The sequence below is a fragment of the Cornus florida genome, unplaced genomic scaffold, assembly GCF_030987335.1.
Source record: "Cornus florida cultivar Cherokee Brave unplaced genomic scaffold, ASM3098733v1 CherokeeBrave_3.0.0_Hap2_Chr10, whole genome shotgun sequence".
Lineage (NCBI taxonomy): Eukaryota > Viridiplantae > Streptophyta > Magnoliopsida > Cornales > Cornaceae > Cornus > Cornus florida.
In genome coordinates, this window is record NW_026775580.1 from 76,793,779 (window position 1) to 76,808,724 (window position 14,946).

At 36.7% G+C, this 14,946-nt stretch overlaps 2 protein-coding genes across 2 annotated transcripts; one reads left to right on the forward strand and one right to left on the reverse strand.

Moving 5' to 3' along the window:
- Window positions 1-913: 913 nt before the first annotated feature.
- Window positions 914-6,153, forward strand: LOC132277895 (ricin B-like lectin EULS3). Its single transcript, XM_059779736.1, has 4 exons — window positions 914-1,972; window positions 2,081-2,203; window positions 2,925-3,154; window positions 5,922-6,153. The coding sequence occupies exons 1-4, from the start codon at window positions 914-916 to the stop codon at window positions 6,151-6,153; spliced, it is 1,644 nt and encodes a 547-aa protein (XP_059635719.1).
- A 293-nt stretch (window positions 6,154-6,446) lies between these two features.
- Window positions 6,447-13,855, reverse strand: LOC132278735 (O-fucosyltransferase 16). The gene is made up of 10 exons (XM_059780603.1): window positions 13,560-13,855; window positions 13,429-13,476; window positions 13,233-13,323; window positions 12,943-13,019; window positions 11,647-11,735; window positions 11,316-11,499; window positions 9,723-9,904; window positions 8,558-8,660; window positions 7,678-8,009; window positions 6,447-7,581 (listed from the first exon to the last, which is right to left on the reverse strand). The coding sequence occupies exons 1-10, from the start codon at window positions 13,725-13,727 to the stop codon at window positions 7,146-7,148; spliced, it is 1,710 nt and encodes a 569-aa protein (XP_059636586.1). The 5' UTR covers window positions 13,728-13,855; the 3' UTR covers window positions 6,447-7,145.
- Window positions 13,856-14,946: the final 1,091 nt, after the last annotated feature.

The following is a 14,946-nucleotide window of genomic DNA, read 5'->3' on the forward strand; positions in this document are numbered from 1 at the left end:
GTTTCATCAAGTAACATTCAATGGCATGATCAATTCCCTTGATCTTAGATGATAAACAATTAAATGACATCAAAGTATTTGTTTATTATCGAAATAAAATTTTCTGGGTCCAACTGTGTAGTAGGAACCAGTGCCTGGTAGAGGCAAAAATTACTACCACATCAGAAGTTTGTGCAGTATCAATTTACGCGATACGTCGCTTGTGAATTGGTGGATTTTCCATTTATAGAAGGGATAGCCCAAACAAAGATTTCAATTTCTTTGAGGTGTTTGGAAGGAAGGAAAAGAAGAAACAAAATAGGTGCCTGTACAAATTCTGGTGATGGTAGGCATAGTGGCATGCCTTACCACTTACCAGAGCTGCATAAGACGAAGCTCAGGTCACAGCCACTTAAATTATTTTTTCCACTAAGTATTCTCCAGTTCATGTTGCAAGTATTCTTCGTTATGTGTGTTTACTTTACCATTAAACATAAATAAAAATAAAAAATAAAATTCTTATATTCAATTTAATTTAATTTAAAGAATAATGGTATTACTTACCGTTCACACACTCGCATCCGTTGTGGTAATGGTAACGCGAGTGTGTCTCTGGTCGTAAAATTGGTTTTCCTAATTTGAAGGTCTCTCTCATGAATGTTTGCCTGTCCATAACAAGCGGTCAACTTGTAGACATTTGCGCGCCAATCCCTTGCCAATCATTTTTGACAGGTCCATAATAAGTGGCTAATTAACTTAATTGGTGGACATTTGGTTGGTTGTCATTTCATGGTAATGAGAATATATAAGCAGATTGATGCAACCAAATGCTAGCTCCTCCTTTCCTACATGATTTCACTCTTAAAAAGACTTGGAAAACAGATCCTGTAAAACCAAAAGGTTAACACTCTTGTTTGATATAGTTTCAGATAAAATGGATTCTACATTTGGGCATCACAATAGCACGAGCAAGCACAAGAATGGAAGAGATGAAGAGTACTCGCGACCGACAGGTTATAATGAGGATGAACCATTAGGAGGAGTAACCCACAAGAATCACAGCTCCCATGGAGGAGGAGGAGGTGCTAAATATTCTTCTCCTGATTCAGACTATTATGATCAGTCGTCGTCACGACCAAGTGGTCATGGTTACTCGTCTGCCTATTCTAACCAAGCAAAAAATCATGCCACCGGTGGTTATGGTTCCTCGTCTGCCTATTCTGACCCATCACAAGGCCATGCTGTTAGTGGTGGTCATGGTCACTCATCCGCCTATCCTGACCATTCAGAAGGCCACGCTGCTAGTGGTGGCTACGGTTCACAAGGCCATGCTACTAGTACTGGTGGTCATGGTTACTCATCCGCCTATCCTGATCAATCACACGGCAATGCTGCTAGTGGTGGTCATGGTTCACAAGGCCATGCTGCTGGCGGTCACGGTTACTCTTCCACCTATTCTGACCAACCACACGGCCATGCCGCCAGTGGTGGTCATGGTCACTCTTCTGCCTATTCTGACCAACCACACGGCCATGCTGTCAGTGGTGATCATGGTTACTCTTCTGCCTATCCTGACCAACCACACAGCCATGCTGCTAGTGGTGGCCACGGTTCACATGACCACGCTGCTAGTGGTGGTCATGGTTACTCTTCCACCTATTCTGACCAATCACACAACCATGCTGCTAGTGGTCATGGTTACTCTTCCGCCTATTCTGACCAACCACAAGGCCATGCTGGAGGTGACGGTGGTCATGGTTACTCATCCACCTACTCTAATCAACCAGAAGACTATGCGTCTCACCATGCATCACATAAAAGTGACCATCACGCCTCTAAGTCCTCATCCCTTCACGACACCCATTCCAAGGGCACCAATTTGACCAGCAAACCCACTGTTCAGGTATTCTGTAAGGCTAACACTGGTTACTCCCTCACCATCCGTAATGGCGAAGTCATTCTTGCACCATCTAATCCATCGGACGAATTCCAAGTATGTTTGCTTCTGATTCAACTTTATCTCCCTTTGTTCATCCTTTTGCTACTTAATTATATATATATATACCATTAGTCTGTCTAATCTTTGATTTGGTTATTGCAGCATTGGATCAAAGATGAGAAGTACAGCTCGAAAGTGGAGGATGAAGAGGGGTTTTCCAGTTTTGTTCTGATCAATAAAGCCACCGGTGAGGCCTTGAAGCACGCCAGTGGTGACACCAAACCAGTAAGCTCTTATATGAATATATATATATGTGCTAATTCCGGAGTTTTCATTTTCATAGGAGATTCATACTGATTACGAGGAAGTACATATAATATATCCATGCAGATTTATTCACTGGAAAAATTAAGAGAAAAAGAAAAAGTACATATAATCTATGCGGTAGGTGAAATTAGATTTTAGCATGTTTTCAGACCTATATATATTATATCATCTTGATAGCAACATATTAATCCACCATCAAAAGGGTGGAGAAAAAAAGAGAAAGGAACAAAGACTGATGATCAAGAGCATCACACATGATTTGTTCTTTCCTCTACCTTGGATTCAACTTTTTGTTTTGTTAATTATTTAGCGTAATACTAGCTCGAAAATTGAAGGGATTTTCTAATTTTTATAAATAGAAATTTCAAAATAAGTTTGAGACACGTCAATTAAATGAAATGTATCAAGCTTTGATATAAGATCATCCAAGCTTATATTATAATTTTGAAGAGTAGATATAGTATTAGAGTGTACCTATTTATCACGAGTCAGGTGATTCGAAAAAAAAAAAATATAAGATATTACGTGGTGCTAACACTCTTTTATATGTCCAAGACCCTCCATCCGATGTAATGTGAGAAAAGGATCCATGACAACTCAAGGAACTTGAGTAGCATACTAACATCATTCTCTGCCATTGATACATTGTTCAAGTTGCTTCCCTCCATTCTTTTTGCAGGTGAAATTGATACCTTTCGATCCAGATGTTTACGACGAGACTATCGTGTGGACTAAGAGTAAAGACTTCGGAGATGGTTATAAAACAATAAGGATGGCTAAAAACATTCGCCTGAATGTTGATGCTTTTCAAGGTGACAATGGTGGTGTCCGCGACGGCACAGCAATCGTTCTCTGGGAATGGAAACACGGAGATAATCAACTATGGAAGATCACTCCCTATGGTAATTGGTAAGTCTTTACAAGTTTCATCAATCATCATCCTCTCTTGTCATTTGCATTTTTAATCTTCCTTCAAGTCTCTCCTAATTTATACAACACTGCGAGTTTAGTCAAAGAAACTTATTTTTGGTGATTGATTGTAACAGATACATCAGAGGGGTGAAGTCCTGACAATTCTTTGAAGTATACAAGTTGTTTGCAACATCAATTACGATGGACATGTCAATTAATAATAGTACCGATTCAGGACTTTTATCATTTTTTCAATTTTTTTTGTGATCATTTATGACTTATGCATTGTTTCTTTGGGAGAGTTGTTCACTACTAGCCACCAAGCATTTGGATATATGCATCTCTTATAGAGTAGGCTGTATGCAACTTTTTTATCCCAAGCTCTTGGAATTTGGATGATTGATTGTGCCTTTAACTTCTAAGCTTTTATTAAGTTTCTCTTTGTCTACAATTTATGTTTGCTTTGCTAAAGTAAAATATGTCCCAACTGAAACATATTTTTTTTAGGGAAGCAATGATAAACATTGCGATGACAAGCTTGTCTGATGTCTCACGTAACGGTGGGTGTCCCACTACAACAGGCGGGACACTCACCGCTAGTTATGTGAGAGACCCAATAATTAAGTGTCGCAATCCCCTGCTTAGTAGGAGGAACTATAGTTAATCATACGCCCATCAAAATTTGTATGTTCACTCACGGGAATTAAATTAAAGCGTTTACACATAATATAGAGATCTATATTTGTGATAAGGAATTAAGTCACATGTTAAGCTAATGTGTATAAATGATTTATGAGATCTACAGTTACCCTACAATTTTATACACTAAAAGGGAATAAAATAACTAAGGATAAATGTTTGGAATATGTATAAATGATTTATGAGATCTACAGTAACCCTACAATTTTATACACTAACAGGGAATAAAATAACTAAGGATAAATGTTTGGAGAATAGAAAAAATTTTACAAAAGCAAGAAGACAATTGACCCGTTACTTACTACATCATACATGAGGCTTTCATTATTGAGGGGTTCGGAAAGGATCAGATGGCCACAACTTTAGGAGACTTTTTCTATTTCAAGCACGTAACTTTCGATTCATAATCGATCAATTTTATTGTTGCATCAAGTCTCACCCTAAAATTGTTACTCCATAAATAATAATAAAAAAAATAACTTAAAATCAATTCCCTTAGAATGTTTAAAATCAATTCAGACCACTTCAACTTGAATTTAATCAATAACCTGTAAATATGATTATAATAAATATGGAAAGAGTAACATTATGAAGTTGAGAGAATGTTCAGTTTGAGATAGTAACACTTGCTCATTGAAAATCATAGTTTGCTTGATTTTTAACTTTGAAAACAATTCTCAATAATTCAGAGAACAGAAAACAGTTTGTAGAGAACAATAAAAGACAGTTCTCTCAAAACATGCCTTTTTATAAGTGAGTTTTTAAAAAACTGAACCAAACAGAATTTTTTGTATAATTTTCTATTTTCTGTTTTCTGAGTTACAAACCAAGTAAGGATATCTTCAACCGATTCACTGAGGAAGCCAAAACTTTTTTGAAATTTGCTATTCAGGAACAAATGGAACCTTTAATGCTTTAGGAATAAGCCAGTTAAACTAACAATAAAGAAATTGAAATTTTATTCTACTACTATTATTTAAATTTTTTCATCCGTACAGAAACAAAAGTATTGTTATTGAGTAGAAAATAGAGAGATGATTGGAACTGTTTTGGTTTCACAGTACTAGGAAGTGACACAATTTTATTCTTGATAGGGGACATGTACACTCTTTTTAACTAATGACTTAATTTTGTTAGCTACCATTGAATACATTTCTCAATACAATGCGAACTCAACATTTTCATGTGTAATATAAGGATTAGATCTCATCAATATCACTTTGGGCAGAAAAATAACGTCTTTGTTCATGTTTTGATCATTAAAAAATAATAATAATAAGTAAAAATCTTGAACAAAATACTAGAGTTTTATGGATAGTAAACTACAAAAGTACAATATTAGAGGCCTTTGAGCATAATTAACTGGTTCTATGCATTATCCCTAAACCAGAATTCTATGCCTTCGGTACATCTACCCTTACAAGTTGTTGATAAAAGGTTCTTTATAAAATGAGGAATATATTCCACGTAGGCCGGGAGTGCTGAGATTAGTATCCGAGTGGGGACCCAAGCAACACAAAGGATTCTTAGAACTCAAAGATTAAGAAAAGGAAGACAGTATTCAGTTGTACCCATGTAAACTCAAGCTTCATGGTAATTGGTTGTTAGACTTTCTTAACTCTGCCTTTAAGGCTGATTAACCTCTCCTATTTATAATGCACTTGAACGGATAATACCCATCGACACATAGGTGAACTTCCTTTTATCCGTAGGATCAAGGATTTCCCTTTCTGACAGATGGGATATTACCCAGTGGGCAGAGGCACTTTTGCCCTTTAGTCCATAGGGGAAACGGCGCTCCTAATTAATGTGGGTCACGTCAGTTATCTTTCGCAATTAATGCATCTCTTTGGACTTATTTAGGGCTCGACCTTGGGTACCAAAATCCTTTCCCCTTTGTGTTGGCCCAAGAGAAGAAGGCGGATCCTTGGGTCCCAGCCACTTGTCCACATTTTCCCAGACTCCCGCGCTAGGAGATGGGGAATGAGTCTTCTCGAGGTACTGCCTTCTCGACCTCCTGATATTCTACTCCGGTCTTGACCCTCGAGGTTTCTTCGCATTCAAGGTGGGAAGAGTTTGCGGCAAGCAAATTGTGTTTCTCAAGTCCTCCTCAGACTCAAGGTGGGGACTTTGAGATGGAGAGATCTCAATTTCGAAGGTCTCATCGAGCTCAGGGGGCTCGAGGCGATGGAGGTGGAATGCACCCGAGGTCCCATCTGCAGAAAGGGGCCTTAGGTGGTGATAAAAAAAGAAGGGACCCATCCAACTGGAGAGGGGTACTTCCTCAAGGGGAGTGAAGGGTAGCGACCCCTTCCTTGCTAATAAATCCAGTTACGGGACAAGTAGCTCGAGGTTGCTCGTCCCTTTCTCAGTGACACGCTAGACAGGTTCTGGCCAAGTGTGTCCTTTTTAGAGTGGGTGGCGCCACGCAAGCAAGTAATATGGCACATTTATGAACACAAGTTTTCATAATTAACTGAACTGGCGATAGTCCACTGAGACTTCAAACGTTCAAACTCAAGGATGCTATTATCAAGGGATTTTTTTTTCCCCAACAAGGTCTGAACAGTAAAAAAATTCAATCCAAAGCTAGTAAAAAAAACATCTATTAATACGGAGTAGTAAATTTTGAAAATAATAATCTCATTACAATTACTTGTCATCCCTAATCTACATTCTACAAAAAAAAAAAAAAAAAAAGGGTTACTATATTACAATGATTCTCATGACCAGCTTTGCAAAAATCTACTTTCCAAAATGACCCAATAAAAAAACGAAATCAATTATGACAATAGCAGCTTCATTCCCGTCTATATACCATTTCTGGTCTGTCCGACCTAGAGTCTACCTCCAGATACAACATCAAATCACCTACTTCTGTTCCTTCACTACCATCTTACCCCAAGTGTTCTATTTTTATTTCTTTTCTTTTCTTTTCACTTGGTATCCTCTCTCGAACTTCTCCGCGAGAGTCTGAAGGTTTATGAAGGATTCTATCTTTAACCTAAGGCCAGTTAGGTAAGTATGGATCCAACAACATAATTCTTACAAAGAAGAAAAAAAAAATCAGGTTTTGGACGTACCAGGATGCACTTTTAAGTTGAACTCAAATATTTTGTAGCTATGAACAAAATTGGTGCTGTTCTGCAATATAGCTGTGGCTCTCGTACATAGTAAAATAACTACGCAACGTGGCCAAAAGATTTCTCCAGAACTGCAAATTGTTGAAGAGAATGCAAGGGGGGCCAAAAAATTTATACACACTTCAAGAAGCCCAAGGCATCCTTGTTCAATCAGAGAGTAACTCTTCCAACTCAGGCGGCTCAGATGTGGAAGCATCATAATCCAAACTTGTTTCATTGAACATACTTTTGCCTAGAAGGTCAATATGGTTCTCTTCGTCCTCCATATCTGACCATTCTGGCTCATCGTCTACATTTTGATCACCAACATCTTCTCTTGTTGCACTCTGCTCCTTGCCGAGTTTTCTAGGACCCGAGTCCATCTTTACTTTGGCTTCAGAATCTTCACATATGCAGGAAGATGGGTTCTCGTGAAAGCCACCCCTGCCTGCCCTCATTTCCTTTGGTTCTCCCATGAAGCCTTTTTGATAAGTTCGAACTCTAGAGGCAAATGCTTCCCAAGTCATGTTCCCCCGGCTCAAGAAAAACGGATACAGTTTCTTAGCATTCGGACGAATGGTATGTTTGTGTCCAAAATATCTCCTGAAATTAACAGAAAAATCAGGTCAGCCCATGGGTTCTGTACCCCTACAAAATGAAAATCTTAAAAATAAAAAACTAAAAAATAGAAAAGCAAACCTTCGTCCAGCTAAAATTCTTGCCATGTTACCATTGTTATTCGTAACAAATACATCACTCTCATCACAAACAATGAAATCTAGTGCAGCCATGCGAGAAGAAAATGCAGAAAATGGTTGCAACTCTTCCTTGCTGGCTATAGTGTCCTTTGAATAAAAATTTGGGAAGAGTGCTTTTAAGGGGGCCAGTGTCTTTTCTCCTCCATATACTTCACCAGATGCCACATATAAGTGAACATCTTTCCCGTAGCCCAATGCTCTCAACATCAGACCCACTTCTTCAGGAGTAAGTGGGCATCTTCCTTGCCTCCTTCCCTTTTCTGGGTCCCTGATCTGTAAACGAGTAGAAAAACATCTCAGATGTGATTTATATGCACCACTAAACAGTTGAGCCATTGTAAAACTCCAATTTAAACTTGCATTTTGGAGCTTGAAAACCAGGTCCATATTTTGATCCTATCCATTCATTTAAATGATCCTTTTCAGTATTTGCAGTAAGCTTACATTCATCATCTTAATATGTTCTCTCTCTCAAATTAAGCATTTGAAGGCCCCAAATCATGTACCATATCCCTATATCAGTATTACACCTTAAGATACTTTTTTTCCCCCCTAAACAACCCTTTTCATTAAAGCAGAACCTTAAGATACTTCTATTGCCTGTTGTTAAAAGACATAATTTTTTTTTTTTTTTGATAAGTTAAAAAACATATAAATTGAAACATATGGGGAAAAGCTCTTTATACTAAAAATGAAACAAACAGCACTTAATGCCCTTCTAAATGAAAATAATGTTTTGACATTCATTATATTACTTAAACCACTAAACATTATGTAAATGAAATTACCCAAATGACCAAATATGACTATTGGAACCTTACATGTAAAGTTTTCCACCGCTTCCGTATTGCACCCAGTTCTTTCCTCTCCTTTTCTCCTCCACCATAATAACATCCTGAGAATGCAAGCATATCAGGTTCAAACCTGTAACAAGAAGCAACTTGATGCATTAAGATACTTCCTCATATTTATACTTCATATTTAGAAAATGATAACAATTTTCATAGCTACTGAATTAGAAAATACAGTCAAGTGAACACAAGTTACCCCACCATTCCATTCAGAAAATAATAAAAATTATTAAATTCCCCACAAAGCTTCACACTGTCGGGGACCAAGAATTCTGGTTAGAGGTGCAACTTGAATGAGTCAAACCATACCGGGTTGGATTTTTCATGGTTTGAGAAACATGCTCATAACTCGGTATGAGCTTGGGTTGAAAAATCAAAACCAAACTAAATGCAAATTGAGCTCCTGATGAGGTGTCACACAACCCAAGCCCAACCTGAATGGCACAACTCAAGCTTAACCAAATTCCAACTTTATATACATTATATCTAAGTTTGTAGTTATATAAACAGAATTTATAATCATAATCAATCTTTGTTTTGTAGTTCCCATCTTTTAATTCTTGATTTCTAGTAAATTCATCCCTTGAAAGTTAATTTCCTAGAATTATTTCCTCTTTTATTAATTTCTTTGGAGTCAAAATTTTTGGGTGCTGGTGGGAAAACTGAAACAGAGGTCAGGCTGGGTGGGCTTGGATTGAAGGTTTCAGACCTTGGATTGAGCCTAGTTTGACCCCTCAACCCACCCAGTTTGCACCCTGATTGGCACTTCACAAGCAACTTCTTGTACCCCAATAAGCCATAGAGATTTCTTCTTCTTCTTTTTAATAAGTAATGGGCCATAGAGATTTCATCCGGTCTTTTGAGTTTTTTTATCCACTCAGTCATGCAATAAAATAGTGTCCGATCTGCAACATTTGTGCAAGTTGAGAACTAAATTTCCCCAGTACAAGGGGTAGCCTATTAATCTGAAATTTTGAATCATATACAACACTGAAAGGTGTAAACCATTATACTTCTCTCTATGCATGGAGATCACATATATATAACAGCTAAACAGCATAAAGAAACGAGAGTACATTGGAGACAAATACCAGATATCAGAAAATTATAGGGACCAAGGGTAAAGTGAAACTACCTTAGGTGCAGGGCAATGTAATGCTTGCTTCTCATCCTCATTCGATGGACCAATTCATTACCCATTTTAAGTATGGGGTCAGTGAACTTTAAAGCATGGTAATTAACTCTACATCTAAGCTTTTGTAAATCTGTCTCCAACTTATTTGACAGTCTGTAATCAAATTTGGTGAGTTGAACAGCCTGTCACATGAATGAATTTCATTATTTACAAGCTTTGGAACAGTAAATTCATTCAAGGCCAAACGTAGACAACACATATATAATAATGCAACTAAAAAAAACTATAACACTCAATCAGCAGACTACTAAATAATTCCCAATACAAGTTATATGGATTTGACTTGAGGTTCCCCATTGGTTGTCAGCCTATTAGAACTCTTCTTTGTTGCATACAGGGGTAAGGGTAAACAACCAAAAAGGCACGTGGCACAAAACCCAGTCTGGTGTGATAAGTTGATAGGCAAGACCGGGACACCAGCCGACCCAGCAGGTCCAGCCGAAGCCCAATGACCCTATCCAAATGGTCCAGTTACAGCCTGGGACAAATGGCCTATATTGTTTTTCCTTTTTTCAAAAGGAAAAAAATGTGACACTGTCAAGTAAATATTCTTCTTTAGAATTACTTTTCCAAATTTGGTGCGTTGGGGGAGGGGGGAAACTACAAGGTTAGAAAGTAACTCATAAGGAGTCTACAACCATAGCACTTCCTCGTTTCGCTTAAAAATAAATAAATAAATAAATAAATAAAACTATAGCACTTTTCGTTGCAATTTAGCTCAACAGTTACTTTGATATCTACATGACTTTCAAATATACATTATGCCCAGTGGCATAACCATGATCAAGAAAAAGTCCCAAGCATCTTTTTTCATAAGTTTGGGTATTCTCAATAGTTGCAACTGAACCCATCAGACGTCTGGATACTTTCTTGGAAGTATTTGAGTTCAATTTGATTGCAATTGGTTTTTATTGTCATTTTCTGAACAACTTCCACCTGCATAAGTTTTCAAGAGTCCATAATCCTTGATCCATCACCCAAGGTCCCAACTTAAGATGGTTGAATTCATAACTAAAGCTCGGCCAACTCTGTTTAATTGAGATCATGATGACCTTAGGTTTGACCCCAACTGAATAGCTGATGATTATTATTTTTGTTCGAAATAACTAAAATAATTTAGTATATTGATTACAAATTAAAACCTCATTATTAAGGATTAAAACCTCATTATGATAATACTGAATTCTAAAAAATGCACCTAATATATTTTCCTGGTAAATGAAGAAATATATGAGATATGTTTTTGTTTCAAGATAGAATAAGTTATTTGCTGGACACCTGGACCTAGGGCCAATCACAGTTCTCTCAATCTACATTCTGGACTAGTATACCCACCCAATTGTGTCCCGATATGAGGCAAACACTATCCATGAGCAATGACAGCATATCATTAATCTGTCGTAACTACTAACAAAATCTAATAAAAAAGGATGTTGCAATGTTAAAGAAAGTTGCTCAATGTATCTGGGTATGCAATGTATGTGCGAACATGTTCATAGAACAAATGAAAAGTTCTTGGGACTGATAACTTACATTCTTTTTCAGAAGTTTAGGCTGTACACGAGTTCGATAGCATTTTTCATTACATTTCCTCGGAACACGCATGGTATATGGAGTCCAAGTCTTCCCTCCCCTTTCTGGAAGTTGTTTTTTGATTTTAACGTCTTTTGATAGATATGATATAAACCAACCAACATCAAAAATATCTGAAAAATTACTGCATAAGACAATGCAACATGTTTATTATCTGAGTTCAAATGCAAAAAGTACCTGTTCTTTCTTATTATATGAAAAGCTAGACAAATAACAAGACTTAAATTGCAAAATTGTTAGCAAAGCTTACACTAGTTATTTACAAACCTACCTAGCATCATTCCAATAGGAATTCGGGTCCAGCTTTGGAACAATAAGAGTGGCATTCAAAATGCGGGCAGCAACAACAGCATCCGTAATCTGCTCAAAGTTAAATAAATAAGTTTGGCACTAAAAACTAATTCAACATCTTCAAACATGTTGTACAAAATAAGTAATTTAATAACAACAGTGACCAAAATTAAGGTCACTGACTAGTGACTTCAAATGGAACAGTATGCACAAGATCCCAATCTGACAAGCAGCTCAATTATATTGACAAATTCAGTGAAAATACTATTTTACTGGAGGTGGACAACTCCAGTCAGCCTTGCTGACAACAGTAGAATATAGCAAATCATGGATAAGAACAGTTAAACTAAAACCTTGGGGCTGTAACTCCATTGTTCAGCAAGGAGTATGCAAAATGCCTACTTCCAATTACCAGACACATCTGAAATAACGCCAAATGGTTATCTGACTATTTGCATATAAACCTACCATCGTAATTCTAAATTAGTAACCCTCCAATTCCATTTTATACATGCGGTGTTTTGAATGTACAAATATAGGCATATGCAATGACAGAGAAATAAAAAAGGCAAGACAGGAAAAAGGCATGTGCAATGACCAGGAACTGACTGATAATAACTGCTTGAAAAGAAATCTATATCATCACGAAACCTCAACAAGATGTGAAGAATATCCTTCATATTAGAGTTGGTACAATATGTCATATGCAAATGCAACTCAACTCAACAAAATTGTATCCCATGTAGATGCATAAGTAGATCTTTGTAAGTTGTTTGGTTTAATTTTGATGTACTTTCCTTTCTCTTGAGTTCCTACAAACAAAAGTTCTTAATAATAAGGATAGAGAGAGAGAGAGGATAGATGGTCGTGCACAGAATTCAGAATTTAGCACAAAATGTGTTATCAAAGCTAATTTGCATAGAGTCAAAAATTAAGGAGGCATGCTGCATTGAAACCAATAATTCTTCCCATCTTTCATTGATCTCAAGCTCCTATTAATGTACAACAGGTATTTAATTGCAATAATAAATAAGTAAACATGGAAAATATTAAACTGAGTTTCTAGGCCAACATAGACACTATTTAAGTCTGTTAAATTCCATATATGTAAGCACGTCTTCAAGAAAAACAATTAAATTTTGTCTTGTCAGTTAAAAGAATCTTTAAATACTTGACAAAAACGAAGATAAAGCCAAATTGCTTTTCAGAAATGAATAATTGCTTGATATATTACTCCTATTTAACCAATGTAGAATTCATATGTTCAAAGGAATACCCCAGTTCTTTGTTGGTTTAAACCTCCACTAGTAACAATGGAAAAGTATCGATTGCGATGAGTAATAGCTTCAGCTCCTGTAATTTGAACAAAGTCCAATCAAATGGAAGAAATTCACCAAATCAACACCAACGTTTAAGGATTAACAGAGTTTATCCATTTGAAATAAGAATTATCCTCCTAGGAATCCAATTGAAACCCTGTAAAGGAGCTGTAATATGTACTTAGTATCCATTTTTCAATGAATATTACAGTGAAAAGAAAAGTAATCACAATCACGAATTACGCACTGGCAAACTTTTTGCTCGAGTTACTACAACCGTAGTAGAATTTAGACATTTTTGAATTCCAAAGATCACGATCCGACCTCCCTCCACTGGTCTACAGCTCAACAACAAAGAAATCACATTAATTAAACTCAGATCCAATTATCCTCCACGAGTAATTCACAAATCTAAAAATATAGCAAAAAATTAAAACCCTAACCGGAACACGAAATGTTGGAGTTTCAATGTCATCGACGCCATTGTTGACCTGAACAAAGAACCACAAACAAGCTAAGTATGATATGAATACATACATATATGTGTGTGTAGAGAGAGAAGTTAGAGGAGTACCGAAGAGCGGCTGGAGGGATGAGGGAGGCGATCCTTGTCGATGGGAGAGGGAGCGAAAAAAGGAAGGAGAGCGTAGTGAAGGATGAGAATGCCTAAGACGGTGAAAAATAGGTATCGGAGGAAAGTGACGAGAGTCTGATTGTGGTGGCGCCGCCGAGGGAAAGCCATTAAAACCGTCACGGTGGTGGTGGAGATGAACGTCGCGGGGGCACTTTTCCCTCTCTCTTCCACTCAGTAAGTTTTGAGAGAGAGAGAAAGGAGGGAATGCAATATTTCTCTCTACAAAGCTCAATGTTATCTAATTTTACCTCCAAAGCTTGTGCGATAACGACAACGTTCGTACGTAGCTTTCGCGCAGAGAAACCAAAATTCACCACTAAAATTAGAGCATTAAACCACCCCCTGAGAAAGATTGCTACGCTCTTTTATTTTTCGGCAAAGATCGAACAAGCGACTGAAAGTCTCACGAACCTACCCCACTCTTGTCTCGTCTATAATCACGTGCAATTCACGTGCCTAGTCTAATTAAAATTTAGTTGAGGACAATTTTTTATTTTTTCTTAAGAATACTGGAAACAGTGAATATTTTGAAATTAATACAGAGTAACCGAGTCTCAGTAAAAACAAATTATTTTGTTTGGTGTGATAAAAATAGCAAGAAAAGAAAGAAAATAAAAATTTTATCAACAAATTGATATTAAGGAAAAATTATTTTACATAGCTACCTAATGTTGCCATTAAAATTATTTACCAAAAATAAAAGATTTCTTGAAAAAGTTTATCAACTTACAATATCCCTTTCTTTTATAATAAGTTCCATACTTTTCAAACCATGGTAATTTTCTTGTAAAATTGCTTCCATAATTTTCTTTCAAAATTTCCATGCTAACCAAATTAACATTGATAATTTTCGTTCACTTCACTTTTTTAACTTTCACTTTTCACTTGAGTACTTCGTCATTAATAATAAGTAAACCCCTGAGCCCATTTTTGTTCTAAGATGAAATAAAATAAAGAAATTGTGAATGATCAAAATGTGAGTTACAACAATCATTTCTTCTCTACTTTTTAAAGGAACAAATCGAGAGTTTCAATATCTGTTTGAGGCATTGGGTGTGAGTTTCTTTCTTGCGAGGAAAAATGTGAACTAATAAACTGGGCTAAAGGATTCAAGCCCCTCTAAGTGAGACTTTCCTGCCAAATATCTCAGATTGACGTAGGAAGCTAAAATAATAATAATAATAGATGGCTGGCTAATTAGGGCTCTATATTATTGAATTGTCTAAACATTTGAGAAGAAAAAATTCAGCAAAAACCAGGAAGTTTGAGAAGATGCTGAATAAAAATGAAAAGTTCTGGTGTCCTCCGGATGCCCCATTTTCTCACT

Excerpts from the sequence above, each read along its gene's own strand:
- LOC132277895 (XM_059779736.1), top strand. The coding sequence starts at position 914 with ATGGATTCTACATTTGGGCATCACAATAGCACGAGCAAGCACAAGAAT. Across the intron at positions 1,973-2,080 it reads ATCCATCGGACGAATTCCAA|CATTGGATCAAAGATGAGAA; the intron begins GTATGTTTGCTT and ends TGGTTATTGCAG. Across the intron at positions 2,204-2,924 it reads CCAGTGGTGACACCAAACCA|GTGAAATTGATACCTTTCGA; the intron begins GTAAGCTCTTAT and ends TTCTTTTTGCAG.
- LOC132278735 (XM_059780603.1), bottom strand. The coding sequence starts at position 13,727 with ATGGCTTTCCCTCGGCGGCGCCACCACAATCAGACTCTCGTCACTTTC. Across the intron at positions 13,020-13,232 it reads CTCGAGCAAAAAGTTTGCCA|GAGCTGAAGCTATTACTCAT; the intron begins GTGCGTAATTCG and ends TTCAAATTACAG. Across the intron at positions 9,905-11,315 it reads CTAAACTTCTGAAAAAGAAT|GCTGTTCAACTCACCAAATT; the intron begins GTAAGTTATCAG and ends TTCATGTGACAG.